Below are 19,491 nucleotides of genomic sequence, written 5' to 3'. Positions count from 1 at the left end.
ATTGTATGATATTTTTAAATAATTTTTTATTTTTTTATGGTTGATCTAGATGGACTTGTGTCTTTTTTTCAACCTGACTAATTATGTAACTAAATCGGGCAGTAAGGAAGTGACCACAGATTGCTTTTCAGAGGAGTGGCAAGGGCTGCTACATATTTAAATGAGCCCTTATGCCGACCGTAGGCAGTTCAGCAGGAATTGGCTGAGATTTGAACCATGTATGGGCAGGCTAAATGTACCAAGCTGATCGATTGATCAACTTGGGTACAACCAGCTTGCTGGATTTGACATGCGATTATCTCTAATGGCTGGTATAGGCGAAAGCAATAATCACTGTCTTCTTCTGGTGGGGACGCCCCCCCAAAAGGAGAATACAAAGGCTCGGTGAGAGGGATTCTCTGTGGTTCAGGTAAAGAAATTGGCTTTGTATATGGCCTGCATTACTCAGTTCTCTGCTCCCCTGACAGGCAGCGCCAATAGACTGTTCCTCCATCGTCCAACGCAAAGGCTATGGTCCCTGATTATGTCTTGAAGGACCATTGGAGTGCAGGGGGGAAGTGGCTGTCAGAGCCAAGAAGCCCGATGGAGCGAATTGGATAAGTAAAAGTACTTTGCTAAGTCCTTAACAGATAAACAAGCAATAAACTCTTGCACTGCGGGTGCAGCCCCACTGTAAGGAGCATTTTCACTATTTCTGATGATCAGATTTGAGGATATGGGATGTACAGAGATATCAAAGCATCAAAACCTTAAACTGCTGACAACAAGGTCAAATGTGTTATCTTGAAATGGCAGAAATTCCTCATCTGCAACAACTTTGATTGTTGGAATTTCGGAAACTGCAGATCCTTTCTAGAGATAAAGAGAAGAATCGCACAAATAACGGTTTATTACATAAAAAAGTAACCAGCGTGGGATCTATTAGAAGTACACTAGCACAGACTAGACATACATCTTACCAGAGCCACCTCGCTCACGTCTGCTTGAACAAACCTTTCCACCGTTTCCTAGACATAAAAACAGTACAAGTAAGTCTTTTGGTACGATCTGATGAGATATCACAGTTCTAACAATATTCGGAGCTTACTTAGAAACCATCCAAACTCCTGTGTATGAGCAATACCACAGAGCAACTATAAGAATTGTAAACAGGCTTTTTCAGCAAAGAATTTGAAGTATATGTAAAATGTATAAAATAACCCATTCAGTTTAAAATAGAAATGAAAAGCAAAACATTTGTGTAAAGATTTAAAAAAAGTCACTTTGGAACAAACTGTTCCCACAAAGTTTGGAGCATGAAATTGTCCAAAATGTCTTGGTATGCTGACGCCTTAAGAGTTCCCTTCCCTGGAACTAAGGGACCAAGATCAACCCCTGAAAAACAACCCCACATAGTTAGGTTGAATAAAGACACCAGTCCATCCAGTTCAACCTGACTGAGTGTCTACAATTGTCCCTATCCCTGTACATTGCACACTCACATCGGTCCCTACCCTTAAGGAGCCCACAAAACCACACACCATAATCCCCACCACCACCAAATTATTTGGATCATTGAACAAAGCAAGGTCCATAAAGACATGGATGAGGGAGTTTGGGGTGGAGGAACTTGATTGGCCTGCACAGAGTCCTGACTTCAACCCAATTAAACACCTTTGGGATGGATTAAAGCGGAGACTGCGAGCCAGGCCTTATCATCCGCAACAGTGCCTGACCTCAAAAAACTTGCTTCTGGAAGAATGGTCAAACATTCCCATAGACACACTCCTAAACCTTGTGGACAGCCTTCCCAGAAGAGTTGAAACTGTTATAGTTGCAAAGGGTGGGCCAATTTAATATTGAACCCTACAGACTAAAATGCCATTAAAGTTCATGTGCGTGTAAAGGCAGGTGTCCCAATACTTTTGACAATCTAGCGTTTAAGGTATATGAATTGTTGGGTTTACATATTCTTTAAAGTGAACCTGCCAGCACAGGGTCACTAGCATCCAACCCATATTAAAAAAAGGAGAGGGAATATACTCACCTTCCCAGAAGCCTGTGCGTTACATTTCTGCCATTTGCAGCTCCCTGGCTGCTGCAAGTAATTTACCCTCTAGGTCAGTTGAATACATATTCCCCACCGCAACATGCTTTGGTTCTTCCCAAAATCTTGTAGTGATGTAAGTGCCAGCAGGGAAACCATGGCATAGGGTGTGGGAACTTCCGTCTGGAATAGCTAATATGAAATATTTGTCTTGAAACATTTACGTGACGCTTGGGGTTGATAGCACATATTAAGAGGGACTTGTGATTGGGTGACACACAACCGTGGTACTTGGTTAACATTTGCTTTTAAACCTCCCATTCTTAACTAATGAGGACTTTATGGAAACAGAGCCAAGTTTTTCTCTACAGTGATTAGCATACAAGAGCTACATCCACCATGCAATGATGGAGTCTGGGAAGACATGCCGGGACCTTTAGTTCTCCAAATATCCACTGTCCAGCTGCCCTTAGATACCTTTAAAGTGGCACTGGACTCAAAAAGTGAAGATTTGATATGTTATTGGGAACATTTAGAAAAGTTAATTGTGCTCAAGCATTCCCCCCGACAAATTTAAGTTTTGTCAAAAAAAAAAAAGCAGTGCACTTCCTGATATGTGAGGGTGCCTGGGCACTTCTGTATCTAGAGTCTCATAGTTGTATATTTGGAGTCTGAGATCTTCCTTTGATTGGTAGTCTCGGGGGGATTTTGAGTGAGATTTGGTGATGTCACAACTGTGCTGCTCCCTTGGTCTCTCCTTGCTGGAGGATCTAACATGAGGAAGCAAAGCCCTGCCTCTACCAAGATGGCCACCTCCATACAGACACAGTGGAGAACAGGATATGATAAGTCCGTAATGGGGTACGATCAGCTGCAAAAGGCCACAAGGAACGCTGGCGACTAATCATTTGCTCCCTGCCTGCCTTTTTTAGAGCACATCTTTCAGAATTCAGTTCCTCTTTAACTGGTACTCAATCCCTATGTATGTACATATAACTCCTCTTTGGCGATACCAGGATCGAAATTCAGAATGCAAATTACTGGAGCCAAGGTCTACTGAAATTCTTGAAGTGTATTTTTTCCTAACAATTTCCGTTTGATAAACCGCCGCACAAATATCGTGTGACATAAAAAAAAAATTGCAGCAGCCTTCTTTTTATTCTCCAGGGCTTTTGCTTTCAGAAAATATATAATGTTTTGGGGTTCTAACTCATTGTTTAGCAAAAAAATAATAAAATTGCAGATTTTTACTTGTATGGGAGAAGTGTCAGAATTGGTCTGGTAAGAAAGCGGTTAATATAGAACGCATCGTCGCGCTCCCAGCAAATCAAAGCCCAAAACTGCCTTTCAAAGCCCTCAATTGGCCTCCTGACACTTGCTTTTTCAACGTAAAACTTATTACAAAGAAAAATGTTGTATTAAAATATGAAAATGACAGGAAGCATATTTTTTTGCCTTGCCGCTCAGTCCCGTTATTCCTGAATAGCTAGCTGGCGCACAGACATTAAACAGTGCTGTTTATTCACCGCTAAACTACAACAACAATTTGATGTATGGAAAGAAGGCCAGCAGATGGTAAATGATATGCAACAGACATTAATGCAAAGCTATGCACACCAGTATTACTACGGGCCGCCGGAGCTCCGAGGCAATGCAAAAAATGATTCCAAAAGAAAATGGGGGGGCACCCAAGGAAAAATAAAATCTAAATGTAAAACAAGAAATGACATGTTTATAAAGTACGTGCTAGGGCTGAATTTACGCAGTAAATTATGTCAGCCCTTAAAACACAAAAATATTACTATGCTGCATAACTGCTGTGTCAACACAGTGAGATGGAAGCTCAGCGGTGGAGCTGTTTAGCATCCGTGACAGGGATGACTTGGCGCCCGCGCCGAACTGCTACGCCAAAATGGTTTCCATAAATAAATGTGGGACTCTATTGCGTGACTGGCAAGGTGATATCATTCTCCTTGTTTTCAGGTGAAATTTGCCAGTCATGCCATGAATCTGCTCTGAACTCTGCGGGTGACTACCGTGTCTCCTACACGCCAAATGCAATCCCTCTCGTTTATAACGCCAGTAAAAACGTCAAGGGTCTCTGAGAACAGCTTGTCTCCAGCATTTAGGGATGGATTAGACCATCCACAGCAGCCAGCGAGTGGGTGTATATTCATCCGACATCTGTGACACAGTCCGCAGCTACTTCCTAGCACAGCTATAGATTATAATGGCAGGTAGGGGGACATTCCGCCTCCTAAGCCTGTCCTGTTTACACATTCTTAACCCTTTCATGACGAAGGTGATCTTAAAGCGGTTGTATACCCACTGAAGTTTTTTTTTTTACTCACCTGAAAAGGAAAAGTCATAATGAGCTAGTATGCACCGCATACTAGCTCATTATGAAATACTTACCTTAGAACGAGGCCCCGACATCTCACCCGATCCACACCGAGGGAGCTGACATATGCCCTCGGCGTTTCTTCCGGGTATCGCTGTGAGTGGCCGGAGCCGCGATATCGTCACTCTCGCTGGAGATTTCTTTCCGGCAGGGTCCGGCGTCTGCCGGACTTTCAGCCGAGAATCCCATGTGCGCATGCGCCGCTGCAGTCAGCGACACATTGCGAGGGGAATATCTCCTAAACCGTACAGGTTTAGGAGATTTTTTTTTACCTACAGGTAAGCTTTATTATAGGCTTTCCTGTAGGTAAAAGTCCCAAAATTGACTATACAACCACTTTAATACACACGATCGGACTTTTTGTTCAAAGGTTGTTGGCTCCAACTTGTCTTGCATACACACGGTCACACAAATGTTGGCCAACAATTACGAACGTGGGAACGTGGTGACGTACAAGACGTACGACGAGCCGAGAAAAGGGAAGTTCAATAGCCAGTGCGGCTCCTTCTGCTCGATTCCGAGCATGCGTGAACTTTTGTGCGTCGGACTTGTGTACATGCAATCAGAAAAAAAAATTGTTGGCAGAAAATTTGAGAACCTGCTAGTCAACATTTGTTGGCGGAAAGTCTGACAGCAAATGTTCGATGGAGCATACACACGGTTGTACTTTCAGCCCACAATCACATCCATCCAACAATTGTAGTCGGAAAATCCAATCGTGTGTACGGGGCATAACACCTGAAACCACTTTGACACATTTGATATGTGTTGGTAAAACTTTACATATCATCACAACTACTAAGACCCCTTTCACACTGGGGCCATGGCTGCGTTTGCGTTAAAGCGTCACTTGTTTTAGCGGCGCTTTACCGCTGTTTGAGTGGCACTTTTCGGCCGATAGAGGGGCACTTTTAACCCCAAAGAAGGGGTTAAAAACTCCTGTGTTGCGGTGCTTCTGAATTGCTTTTGATTCCAATGGGTAGGGCATTTTGTGAGTGCTAAATACAGCACTCCAAACGTCCTGCAAGTGCACCGCCCCAGTGTGAAAAGTCACATTTGAATGAATGGGAGGTAGTTTTTAGGTGCTCAGCAGAGGCTATTTCCAGCGCTAAAACGCCTGAAAACCACCCCAGCGTGAAAGGGGTCTTAGTGCCGGTTCACACAGGGGCGGCTTCAAAGTTGTCCGATTCTGAAGCCACCCCATACAGCATGACTTCAACGAGGCTTGCAAAAAGACTTCTGTATAGAAGTCAATGCAAGCCGCTCCAAAGTCATCCCAAAGTAGTACAGGAACCTTTTTCTAAGTCAGAGCGACTTGAGTCGCTCCTATTAGAACCATTGCAATGCATGTAGCATGACTTTTCAGGCAGCCAAGTCGCAAGACAGGTTGCCTCAGTGTGAACCGGCACTTAATGTATCCAGGTGAAATATACCTTGGGCCTTCATTTGATGGTACGTGGTAAGCAAATCTTCAGATGTTATGATTGGAAAACTGGCCCTGTACAGAGTCCTGATCTTAACCCGATAGAACACCTTTGGGATGAATTACAGCGGAGAATGCGAGCCAGGCCTTCCCATCCACATCAGTACCTGACCTCACAAATGCACTTCTGGAAGAATGGTCAAACATTCCCATAGACACTCCTAAACCTTGTGTAGAGCCTTCCCAGAAGAGGTGAAGCCGTTATAGCTGCAAAGGGTAGGCCAACTCAATATTGAACCCTACGGACTAAGACTGGGATGCCTTTTTAATTTCATGTGCGTGTAAAGGCAGGCATACCAATACTTTTGACAATATAGTGTATAATAGATCTGACATTAAAGTGTTTGTAAAGGTTTGTTATTTTTTTTTAATATGTCATACTTATCGCCGCTGTGCAGTTGGTTTTGTACAGAGTGGCTCTGATCCTCCTCTTCTGGGGTCCCTCCGCGGTGCTTGTGGCTCCTCCTCTTCTCAAGTGCCCTTCTCCTTCGTGGACACCCATGCGGGTGCGCTCCCATGTCCTGCTTCTGTGTCCGTAGACATAGAAAGCAGGACTCGGCTCTGCCCCCCCGACGCCCGCGTCACTGAATTTGATTGATAGCAGTGGGAGCCAATAGCTGCGCTGCTATCAACCTATCCAATCAGGACACGAGACACCGGCCGGAGCTTTCTGTCCTTTCATCTTGAGATCTACACAGACCAGCCAGGTGACCTGACTTTTCCCTACTGCAGTTAGGAAACACAGCTAGGTCAACTCTCCGCCCCCAGATGTTTATTGGACGAAGAAGGAGCAAAAACAGACTAATGAGGTAATTTATCTTTTCTCAGTTTCTGTCAGCATATAAGTTGTCAGCACATGAATACAGGTCACCTGATATGCCCCAAGTGCTCCCTTCCCTCTCCCAGTCTTAGTGCTACTGCACAAGACACTGCAAGAGGCTAAAATCAAGTCTTGAATAATAACCTCGAACATACATGAATCAGACTCCATGCACATCAGCCCCAGTAGATTTGGCTGCTGAATGACCGGGCAATTTCTTGAGATTCGGCACTGCGTTGCTTTAACTGACGATTTGCACGGTCGTGCGGCGCTGCACCAAAACAATTGACGTCCCTTTTTTTCCCCCACAGCTTTCTTTTGGTTGTATTTGATCACCCCTGTGGTTTTTATTTTTTGTGCTATAAGCAAAAAAAGAGCGCCAATTTAGAAAAAAAACATAGTATTTTGTACTTTTTGCTATAATAAATATCCCCATTTTTTTTTTTTTTTTTTAAGTAAATTTTTTTCAGTTTAGGCCGGTATGTATTCTTCTACATATTTTTGGTTTAAAAAAAAAAAATCCCAATAAGCGTATATTGATTGGTTTGCGCAAAAGTTATAGCGTTTAAAAAAAAAAAAGGGGGTAGCTTTATAGCATTTTTATTATTTTTTTTTTTACTAATAATGGCGGTGATCTGCGATTTTTATCAGGACTGAGACATTATGGTGGACACATCGGATGCTTGACACATTTTTGGGACCATTGGCATTTATACAGCGATCAGTGCTATAAAAATGCACCGATTACTGTGCAAATGTCACTGTCAGGGAAGGGGTTAACACTAGGGGGCGAACAAGGGGTTAACTGTGTTCTGTGTGTGTGTTTCTAACTGTAGGGGGAGGGGACTGACTAGAAGAGATGGCAGATCGTGGTTCCTAGCTAGCAGGAACTCACGATCTGTCTCTCCTCACAGAACAGAACAGGGATTTGTGCGTTTACAAACACACGTCCCAGTTCTGCCTTTCGTCCCCATGATTGCTTGTGGCCGGCAGTCATCACGACCTTAGGCCACAAGTATCGGCACCCCCCGCAGTGCAGCGGCCTGCCATTCTGCTTAAAGGAGCTGATGTATAGCTACGACGGCTTGTGGGATAATGCCGACCGGCTGCAGTATAATGATGGTGCCTGGTTGGCAAGCGGTTAAAAAAGCAGCTCCACTTTTGTTGAGATAAAAACATTCCCCTCTATGTACAATACAAGGATTATGATAAACGTTGCTGCAGATTCTTACCTTTTGTTATTCTGAAGAAATCCCTGTGTGTTTGTCTGTGCTCACGCTCAGAAACAGGTCTAATGGGAGCGGATTTATAATCATCAACCAGCTGTTGCACCTACAAAGGTCTAAAGGTGCTTTCACACTGGGACGGTGTTGGCGTCAGCGGTAAAGCCCCACTAGTTTTAGCAGCGCTTTATCGTTGTTATAGCGGTGCTTTAAGGCCGGGTTCACACCGCTGCGATGCGGGAACGCCGCGAATTCGCGGCGTTTTCCCGCATCGCATTACTCCCGCCGGCAGTTCACACTGCCCTATGCGAACGGCTGGGAGTGTCAATGATATGTTAATGACACCCCCAGATCCGTCCGCATATCGCAGTGCGATCTGCCGACTCGCACAGGAATCGGATCGCATGGTGTGAACACCCATGCGATCCGATTCTGTTGCGGACTAAAAAAAGGGTCCCGTGCTAGTTTGCTGCGGGAGCGATGCGAATTCAGCCATACTATCTGTATGGCTGAACTCGCATCGCTACGGAGATCGGATGTGATTTGCACTGCAGTGCGGGTGCGAATCACATCCGGATCTCCCCCCGCAGCAGTGTGAACCCAGCCTAAACCACGCTGGCGGCCAAAGAAAGGGTTAAAAGCGCCCCTGTAGCGACACTGCCGAATCGATTTGCAGGTGCTTCGGCAGCGCTGCCCATTCATTTTACTGGGCAGGGTGTTTGGGAGCCGTGTATACAGCGCTCCCGCACCGCCCCAAAGATGCGGCTTGGAGGACTTTTTTTCCCGTCCAGAAAGCGCACCGCCCCAGTGTGAAAGCACTTGGGCTTTCACACTGAGGCGGCATGAGAGGCGCTTTATAGGCGCTGTTTATAGCATTAAAATGCCTGAAAAGCACCCCAGTGTGAAAGGGGTCTAATGAGGAAAATTGCTGGGCCTGCATCCCTTTAGATGTGATTTCCTATTGGAAGTATCTCACCAAAAATTACATTTTTGTTGCAGGCGATGCCTGAAATCTGACTTGTATCTTAGTGCAGACTTCTGAGAAAATCAGTGAGCCAATCACACAAGCAGGAAAATAGGTTTCTGGGGCACGTTCTGTACATATTCTGCGCACAGAACACTTCCAGGTAGCCATATTGCATAGCATTTTACAGAAAATTACAGTGTTTCAGATAGAAAAGGAAAGGTCATTTTTAATAACATTCAATTACAATATGACTTGTGTCGCAATTGTATATGCTATATTATTATTATTTTTTATTTTATTTTTTTTTTCCCACGACAGCAGAGTTACCCTTTAAGATTAGTGGATCCTACATGGCCTTACTAGCTATATAATCAGACAGTATATTAGAGTATAACTAAAGCAAAACTTTTTCTTTTCTTTTTTTTATTTTGGAGTGCAGAGGGATTTGGGCACTTGTCAGGTGTTTATTTCTGTCTGTGCCCCAGTTAGGAAGTGTCATCTTGTCTATTTGTCCAGTTTACTGTTATCGCTGAAAGAAAAAGCAAAAACAAATCCTGGGTTGTCCCGAGATCAGTAATTTATGGTAAATCTTCCAATGGGGACACTAGTTCTGGTGACAACCAGGAATTCCCTCTCAATTCCTGTTATGGCTATGGGACAGGAAATGGAAGGAAATCCCCCCCCCCTTCCCAAAAAAAAACAAAAAAAAAAAACAGGGGTTATAACCCTCCATTACTATATTCAAAATGTAAAAAAAAAAAAAAGTTGTGCCTGTAGTTCTACTTTAAATCTGACAAAAAAGAAAACAGGGAGAGTTGAGGAAACATAGCAAAACCATCTTATGGTGGTCATATACATATCAATTAATGATTGTAAACAAGTAATATATCATTGATTAAAATACTGAACAAAGAAAAGCAATTGGTATTGTTCTGAAAATATGATCCATCAGAAAGGACCTATTAAAAACAGCCATTTAAAAAACACTCTGTGGGGGTTATTTACTAAAGGAAAATCCACTTTTCATGACAAGTGCACTTGGAAGTGCAGTTGCTGTAGATCTGAGGGGTAGATCTGAAATGAGGGGAAGCTCTGCTGATTTTATCATCCAATCATGTGCAAGCGAAATTTCTCTTTTTTATTTTCCTTGCCTGTCCCCCTTAGATCTACAGTGACTGCACTTCCAAGTGCACTTGTAGTGCAAAGTGGATTTGCCTTTTGTAAATAACCCCCTGTGTTATGATTGGTTGTCAGGCACATATACAGATTTTCACAAGGTCAGTCAGCAATGACTGACAAATGTCTGCCACGACCAATCAACTTGCCAAGACCGAAATAGATCGAAGTCTTAGGCCTGATTCGCACCTATGCATTTTTAGTGTTTTTTGCATTTTGCTCCATAGGAAACCATGTTAAATGGACTGTAGTGCAAATTTGCAAAATGGCAAAAAGCACGAAAAATCCATAGGTGTGAATCAGGCCTTACTAAAATCAATTAAATGGAAGGTGTGTGCTTTAGGATTCGTATTCAGTTTATTTTTGTTCAACAACGATTGAATGATCGCATCAATTGACGTGTGGCCACTTTTAGAAACGGCTTTTTAATGTGCTTCTTAGAATAGCAGAACGTTCCAAAATACTTTCCATACAGCAACAGTGACACCTGCTGGTTCTGCCAGTGGTAAGGCATGACTCATTGTTCTAATTTGGAGCTCAGATCAATATATGTATTTACTGCAAAACCAAAGTTCAATAAAAACACTAAGCTTTCCCATCTGTTTACCCTGGAACAGTATAATCTGAACATGGGCATAGAAAGCTAAATGTGAAGGATCCCACAAACTGGCGGATTATCACCACATACTATGCCAACACCACTACTGCTATAACTACAACTTAAAAGCTTTTTTTTTTTTTTTTTAATCCTTTTTAGTTTTGTAAACAGTGCAGATGGATTAGAACCCCAGTCAGTTTTTACTGCTGTCTGTGGCTCCATTAGGGAGATTCACCCTCTCTATTTGTCCTGTTTACCATTATCATTGACAGTGAAAGTCCGTCTGATTTTTTCCGAAGGATTTTGGCCCAAACTTGTCTTGCATACACACGGTCGCACAAAGTTGTCGGAAAATCTGATCGTTCAGAGCGCGGTGACGTCAAACACGTACGTCGGGACTATAAACGGGCCAGTAGCCAATAGCTTTCGTCTCTTAGTTTATTCTGAGCATGCGTGGCACTTTGTCCGTCAGAATTGTCTACACGCGATCGGAATTTATGTGACCGGATTTTGTTGTCGGAAAATTTTAGATCCTGCTCTCAAACTTTGTGCGTCGGAAAATCCGATGGAAAAAGTCAGATGGAGCCCACACGCAGTCGGATTTTCCGACAAGATGATCTGATTGCACATTTTCCGTTGTGTACAGGGCATAAGAGGGAAAATCTTCCAATGGGGACACTAATTCTGGTGACCTGGGGGACCCCAAGGATTCCCTTAATTTGTATGGATTTCCTCTCACTTCCTGTTTGGCTTTGGGACAGGAAGTGAAGGGAATAGGACACAGATGGCAAAAAAGAAAAACTCACAGGGGTTATGACCCTTCCTTACTTTATCCAAAGTGGAAAAAAAGTTTTGCCTATAGTTCTAGTTTAAAGTGAACCTCGTAGGTTTGCCAAGACTCCCTTTTAGCACTGGAAGCTGCCACCTGATTATGCCAATGTGTGAAACAACACTATGGGGGTTGTTTATTAAAGGCAAATCTACTTTGCACTACAAGTGCAAACTACAAGTGCAAAGTGCACTTGAAATTGCACTGAAAGTGCACTTGGAAGTGCAGTCGCAATGGATCTAATCATTTGTTCAGCGACTATGATCATACCAAACGTTTGCTGGGCACAGAAACCATACCTGGTCATTGGATATGGTACTGCACTGTCCTCTCAGGCTAGGTTCACACATGCAGCTGTTTCTACCGCCCTCAAAAAAGCAATCCGCAGTGGAGTTCAACCACCTGAATGGCTTTGGTGTTTGTTGATTGGCCACTATTCAATACATCTTTGTTCTTCATGGATGAAAAAATGTAGTTATGTACACAAAGGTGGGCCAGGACTGAGTTAAAGTGATTGTAAGGGTTTTTTTGTTTTGTTTTTAAATAACAAACATATCATACTTACCTCCACTGTGCAGCTTGGTTTTCACAGTGACCCAAACCTCATCTTCTGGGGTCCCCCGGGCGGCTCTCATGGCTCCTCCCCACATCAGATAACCCCCTAGGACGGTGATGGTGAACCTTGGCACCCCAAATGTTTTGGAACTACATTTCCCATGATGCTCATGCACTCTGCAAAACATCTGGGGTGCCAAGGTTCGCCATCATTGCCCTAGGAGAAGCGCTCTCCCGGGGGTTACCTTGCGGTCGCGCTCCCGGGCCCATCATTCGGCGTCCACAGCCGATGAATGTATGACTCGGGCCCTGCCCCCCCGGCACCCGCATCAGGCATTGGATTTGATTGACAGCAGTGGGAGCCAATGGCTGTGCTGCTATCAATCTATTCAATCAGGACATGAGACACCGGCCGAACCTGGTGTGCTCATTCCCGTTGCGCAAATTTTGGGGCTCAGGTATGTATAAGGGGGGCTCTGGGGCGCTGCTGCATTAAAAAATGTTTTTCACCTTAATGCACAGAATGCATACAATGCATTAAAGGTAAAAAAACGGCGAGGGTTTACAACCCCTTTAAAGCCCAACTCCACTTCTTCACAAACAATAAAAATGATTTGCCCAACACTTAAAAAAAATTAAAAAATCTGTCTTTTATGGCTATACTTACCTTTAAAGTGGATGTAAACCCTCACATATACCCAGCGAAGTGAACGGCCTCAGATGATACACAGAGATTAAACAAATCTCCCTACATAAGTTTTATTTGTATATCTGCTGTCTTCATCTTTATATATATTTAGAAAGTGCACATTGTGTTTGATTTTCTTTTCTTCCTGTTTCAGCAGTGAGAGGGGAGTCTTGGCACACACTGTGCGAGAGCCGATTGGAGGAAAGGCACACTCATCCTCCCTCCACATAGGCAGAAGAAGGAAGGAATGTGCAGAGATTTGCCGTGAATAGACCAGCTCTATGCTAATCTATTTAAAGCAACCTCCCCGACACAAATTTCCAGCTGCTTTTACCTCCTGTCTTAACTTGTCAGAAGTTATCAGACTGATAACAGAGGACTGGAGTAGCAGAAAGACAGGAGACTCAGGGCTTTGGAGAGAGATAAGAAAGCAATACAGATATATGTCCCCAGGTCAGAGTCCATGAATCGGGTTTACATCCACTTTAAACCGATGATGTCATCCCCTACACAATGCCCCTGCTTCCCACATTTCCTACCTTATGAAAAAAGCAAGAAACCGCTGACATGATGGTGGCCATGGACCGATCTATGACACACCTATTTGTGAACTATTTTTCATTATAACCAAAAGAAGGCAGGGTGAGGGCAGTCAAACTTTAAAGTCAGAAGGTTTTTATCTTAATGCATTCTATGCATTAAGATAAAAAAACCTTCTGTGTACAGCAGCCCCCCTCCAGCACCCCCTAATACTTACCTGAGCCCCATCTCAATCCAGCAATGTTGCACGAGAGTCTCAGCTGTCCGGGACTCTCAATCCTCACTGGCTGAGACAGTAACGGGTCCCATTGGCTCCCACTGCTGTTAATCAAGGTCAGTGAGCCAATGAGGAGAGAGAGGGGGCAGGGCCGAACCACGACTGTGTCTGAATGGACACACACAGCAGCGGCTCAGCTCAAGTGCCCCCATAGCAAGCTGCTTGCTGTGGGGGCACTTAGCAGGAGGGAGGAGCCAGGAGAGCCGGATAGGGACCCGAGAAGTGGAGGATCGGGGCTGATCTGTGCAAAACCATGGCACAGAGCAGGTAAGTATAACATGTTTGTTATTTCTAAACCCCAAAAAACAAGTATCACTTTAACCACTTGCTTACTGGGCACTTAAACACCCTTCCTGCCCAGACCAATTTTCAGCTTTCGGTGCTCTCACACTTTGAATGACAATTACTCAGTCATGCAACACTGTACCCAAATGAATTTTGTGTCCTTTTTTTCCCACAAATAGAGCTTTCTTTTGGTGGTATTTGATCACCTCTGGGGTTTTTATTTTTTGCGCTATAAATGAAAAAAGACCGAAAATTTTGAAAAAAAACGCATATTTCTTTGTTTCTGTGACAGAATTATGCAAATTATTAATTTTTCTTCATAAATTTTGGCCACAATTTATACTGCTACATATCTTTGGTAAAAATAACCCAAATTAGTGGATATTATTTGGTCTTTGTGAAAGTTAGAGAGTCTACAAGCTGTGGTGCGAATCGCACAAAATTGATCACATCTGATGTACTGGTGACCTATCTCGCTTCTTGTGACCCGAACAAGTCAGGAAAGTACAAATACCCCCCAAATGACCCCTTTTTGGAAAGTAGACATTCCAAGGTATTTAGTAAGAGGCATGGTGAGCTTTTTGATGTTGTCATTTTTTTCCCACAATTCTTTGCAAAATGAAGATTTTTCATTTTCTTTATTTTTCTCCACAAAATTGTCATTGTAATAGGTTATTTCTCTCACGTGGCATGTGTATACCACAAATGACACCCCCCAAAAAATTCTGCTACTCCTCCTGAGTATTACAATACCACATGTGTGGGACTTTTTCACAGCCTGGCCACATAGAGAGGCCCAACATTCAGGGAGCGCCATCACGTGTTCTAGAAGCATAAATTACACATCTAACTTGTTGACTACTTATTACACTTTTGAAATACCAGGACAATGACACGTGACACTGATGACAGATGGCACTGATACGTGGCAATGATGACACTTATACGTGGCACTGATGACACGTGGCACTGATGACAGATGACACTAATATGTGGCACTGATGACACGTGGCACTAATACGTGGCACTGATGACACGTGGCACTAATACGCGGCACTGATGACACGTGGCACTAATATGTGGCACTGATGACACGTGGCACTAATACGTGGCGCTGATGACACGTGGCACTAATACGTGCCACCGGTGACAGATGGCACTAATACGTGGCACCAATGACGCGTGACACTGATGACAGATGGCACTGATAAGTGGCATTGATGACACGTGACACTGACAACAGATGGCACGTGACACTGACAGGTGGCACTGATGACAAATGCCACTGATACGTGGCACTGATGACAGATGGCACTAATACGTGGCACTGATGACAGATGGCACTATGTGGCACTAATAACACGTGGCACTGATGACAGATGCCACTTATACGTGGCACTGATGACAGATGGCACTGGGGACAAATGGCACTGACAACAGGTGGCACTGGGGACAGATAGCACTGCGGGCAGGTGGCACTGGGGTGGGGTGGATTGCACTGGGGCGGATGGCACTGGGGCGGATGGCACTGGGGCGGATGGCACTGGGGCAGGATGGCACTGGGGTGGATGGCACTGGGGCGGATGGCACTGGGGCAGGATGGCACTGGGGCAGGATGGCACTGGGGGGGGCATGGCACTGGGGGGGGGGTGGCACTGGGGGAGGATGGCTCTGGGGGAGGATGGCTCTGGGGGAGGATGGCACTTTTTTTTAAACTTTTTTTTTTTACTTTTTTTTTTTTTTTTTCTTTTTTACACTGACGGCTGCTGCAGCCGTTCTTCTCTCCCCTCTCACACGCTGTCTGTGTGAGGAGGGAGAGCGGCGCTGAGAGATGATCTCATATGTTTACATATGAGATCATCTCCCATTGGACACGCCGATCACGCTGTAAACGGCCGCTGTGATTGGCCGTTTACAGCGATCTGTGTTTGCCTGTCCCCGGGGGACACGGCAAACACAGAACTTCCGCGATGCGCGCCCGCGGCGGCGCGCATTGCGGAAGTAAACACCAGGCCGTCCAGGGACGGCCAGGCGAGGGAAGCCGCCCGCCCTAAAGCCGTCATTCGGCTATAGGGCGGGCAGGAAGCGGTTAAGTTGTGTTTTTTTGTTTACTTTATGTTTCTCTTAAAGCCCAACTCCAGGCAAAATGTTTTTCATTTTACATACAGTTCTTATGTATGGTTATCTCTATTAGATCTGACTATGTAACCCTGGGTAGGTTGGATGGCTTATTTTTCCATTGTATGGCTTCTCAGTGATTTTATTCTCTTATTATTTATGTCTTTTTAGAAATAATATAAAGCTTTTGATTAAATGAAGACACATACCTTTGTTAAATGATGTGATATATAACCTTTTCCACTGCCCAGATCTAAAGCAAAAGGAAATGTTCTGCAAAAGAAAGAATAGTAAATTAGTTATTAGGCCCCATTCACACCTAGCGTCCCCTGAATGCATGTTTTTGCGCATCTTTTTTTTTTATACTTTTTTAGGGCAGCCCGTTTGCTTGAACATGTGATAAAAGTGTCAGAGAAGCTCCTGCACCTATTTGGGCGTAGAGCTTTTTAAGCACACATTTGCCGTGCGTAAAAACGTGCGTTTGCTGGATTCATTTGGAGTGTCATTAAAGCGGAGTTCCAATTAAAAAAATAAATAAGTAAAGGTCAGTAGCTACAAATACTGCAGCTGCTGACTTTTAATAATTGGACACTTACCTGTCCCAGGGTCCAGCGATGTGGAGGAATGAAGCCCCGCTCATCTCCCTCCCCTTTCTGCGGTGCCGGAATTGTCACTGTGGGCGCCCGGCTGTGGCTTCACAGCCAGGCAGGCACTGCGCATGCGCGAGCCACGCTGCGACTGGCTGGGCAATCATCTTGCACCTGTAACGTGTCCCAGATGATTTCTGAGAGGGATCCCCGGGAGGAAGTGGGAGCTGGGTTTCCGCTTCCCCCCCCCCCTAAAAAAAATGACATGCCAAATGTAGAATGTCAGGGGGTCACCTTCCCTTAAAGCGGAAGTTCCATTTTTGGGTGGAACACCACTTTAAGAATTACTGGCATCGCAAGTGTAATGCGCGTTTTTCAAACGTCTGAAACACGCACTCCCAGAACACACAGATGTGAATACAGCCTCAACTCTGCTTAGAGCACTAACTAAATACGATTCAGAATGCAATAGCCAGCAGTGAGACATTCATCTGTCCACACTGTTTAGTGTGGATGAGGAATCTATGGAAGAAAAACCATTATGCATATGGTCAGCTTAACCACTTCAGCCCCAGGATTTACCCCCTTCCTGACCAGAGCACTTTTTGCGATTCGGCACTGCGTCGCTGTAACTGACAATTGCGCGGTCATGCGACGTTGCTCCCAAACAAAATCGACATACTTTTTTCCCCACAAATAGAGCTTTCTTTTGGTGGTATTTGATCACCTCTGCAGTTATTTTGTGCTATAAACAAAAAAATAGCGACAGTTTTGAAAAAAAAATCACATTATATTTAACTTTTTGCTATAATAAATAACCCCCAAAAATATATTAAAAAAAAAAATTTCCACAGTTTAGGCCGATACGTATTCATCTACATATTTTTTGGTGAAAAAATAAATCGTAATAAGCGTTTATTGATTGGTTTGCACAAAAGTTATAGCGTCTACAAAATAGGGGATAGTTTTATGGCATTTTTATTAATATTTTTTTTTTTTTACTAGTAATGGCGGCAATCTGTGATTTTTATCGTGACTGTGACATTATAGCAGACACACAGGACACTTTTGGTGCTATTTTGGGACCATTCACATTTATACAGCGAACCGTGCGATTAAAAATGAACTGATTACTGTGTAAATCTAACTAGCAGTGAAGGAGTTAACACTAGGTGGCACTGTAGGGGTTAAGCGTGTCCTAGGGAGTGATTCTAACTGTGGGGTGGAGGGGCTATGTGTGACACATCACTGATCACCGCTCCCGATCATAGGGAGCAGTGATCAGTGACAATATCACTAGGCAGAACGGGGAGATGCTTGTTTACATTAGCATCTCCCCATTCTTCCTCACCGTGAGATGATCGCGGGTATCCCCGTGGGCATCGAGTCTCTGGGACCCACGGTCTGACTCATGGAGCTCGCAGCGGAGACGTACAATAACGTGATTTTGCGCAGAAGAGCCAACCTGCCGCAGTAAAATTAAAGGCTAAGTTCACCTTTTCAGGCAGTATTTCACTTTTCATAATAGATAGAAAGCCATTTCTGATGTATTTAATGCCCAAGCCATCCTACTGTGCTTACTCTGGCTTAACTAGTGTACGACAGCGTTGAATATGTACCTCTCTGTTCAAAATGTTCAAGAAAATTCATCTGAGCCCATCACTTCCTTTGGCATCATGTGACCCCCAGGAAACTTCATATCCCATGATGCACTGCTTTACTGCATCACAGAAAAGGATGTGTTTTACTTCTGTGGACCTCACTTACCTCATTACTATACCAACTCTTTTTTATTTCCACACACCTTTCTACTTCTTCTTTATACTGTACAAGTACATGAGAGGGAGACATTGTACACAAGCCGGAGGGTGGATGTAGCCTGCCTAGTTACACAAAGCCACAGGTTTTCATTGTGAAGCATTACCACCTTCCAGTCACTGGTGTCCTAACAACCAATAATGCATGTACATGATTTCGAGGGGGCTGTCCCTAATTTGGAACAAAGTCCCTTTGTCCCTCTTTCATCCTGATTGGTCCCTCATTTTGGTCTTATAGTTGGATAAAAAATGCACTACTTATCTTACAAAAAGTGTTTCACAGTGCTAACCCTTTTATCCAATTTCGAAATTGTTACTTTTCCAAATTTCAACAGCCAGTATAAAAGGAATAGTAATGGTAAAGAAAGCACTTGTGGGTTTAACTAATCATTTTTCTGTATTATTCTCCTTTAAGGGGGCATGGCAGGGGTGTGTCCTAAGCCTACATACTTTTGCTAATAGGTGTCCCTCGTTTTCATCTCAAAAAGTTGGGAAATTAATAATGTCACCGGTTGATGAGGATGAGGGGGACATTTGGCGCCTGCACAGCATCCTTTTTTGCCCTTCTCCATTAGCATTGGGGTCACATTAGCTGAGTGAGGGAGAGAAAAAGGGGGAGAAGATGAACACTGCAATAGTCAGTACCAATGTACAAAGCTGTATTTGCTTTGGAGGAATAACTCACCTCTAATGTTGGGTACCCTACAGGTGTGGCTGTTGCTGTATTATGTATAACTATATTTTTTTTACATTTTAGAAAGGGGCGCCTCAAGATGGTGCAGAATTCCAAAGGGTGCCTTGACTGGAAAAAGGTTGAGAAACACTGGTATAGTGCATGGTGAGCCTTACAGACTTTCAAGGACACACTTCTTCTGTTTTCAATACTACAACTTTGCTCCGCATAGGCTGTTATGTGATCGCTCAGCTCCTGCACACTCTGCCAAATGAACGATGTAAGGTACAAAACAATATATCGAAAAAGGAGGACACTGGCTAGGTGTTCAGGGAGGACGGTGCTCAACAATAAAGGCTGCATGGAACCACAGAGGTGGGCAAGAGTAATCTCCTGGAGTGGGAGGACAGGTACTGGGTGTGTTTTAT

At 44.0% G+C, this 19,491-nt stretch overlaps 1 protein-coding gene across 2 annotated transcripts in view; it reads right to left on the bottom strand.

The window, feature by feature from the left end:
* The window catches only part of NDUFAF5 (NADH:ubiquinone oxidoreductase complex assembly factor 5), a 52,776-nt gene that overhangs the window by 25,423 nt on the left and 7,862 nt on the right, over nucleotides 1-19,491 (bottom strand). For both annotated transcript variants that reach the window (XM_077485915.1, XM_077485916.1), the window contains exons 4-6: nucleotides 16,196-16,259; nucleotides 960-1,007; nucleotides 749-852 (exon numbers count right to left, since the gene is read on the bottom strand). In XM_077485915.1, coding sequence (XP_077342041.1) covers nucleotides 749-852; nucleotides 960-1,007; nucleotides 16,196-16,259 — 216 coding nt within the window. The remainder of the gene's footprint in view (nucleotides 1-748; nucleotides 853-959; nucleotides 1,008-16,195; nucleotides 16,260-19,491) is intronic.

This window comes from Lithobates pipiens, unplaced genomic scaffold (assembly GCF_037356315.1).
Source record: "Lithobates pipiens isolate NorthernLeopardFrog02 unplaced genomic scaffold, aLitPip1_a1.2 Scaffold_18, whole genome shotgun sequence".
In the NCBI taxonomy this organism is placed as follows: domain Eukaryota; kingdom Metazoa; phylum Chordata; class Amphibia; order Anura; family Ranidae; genus Lithobates; species Lithobates pipiens.
This window is presented reverse-complemented; position numbering and strand designations above follow the sequence as displayed.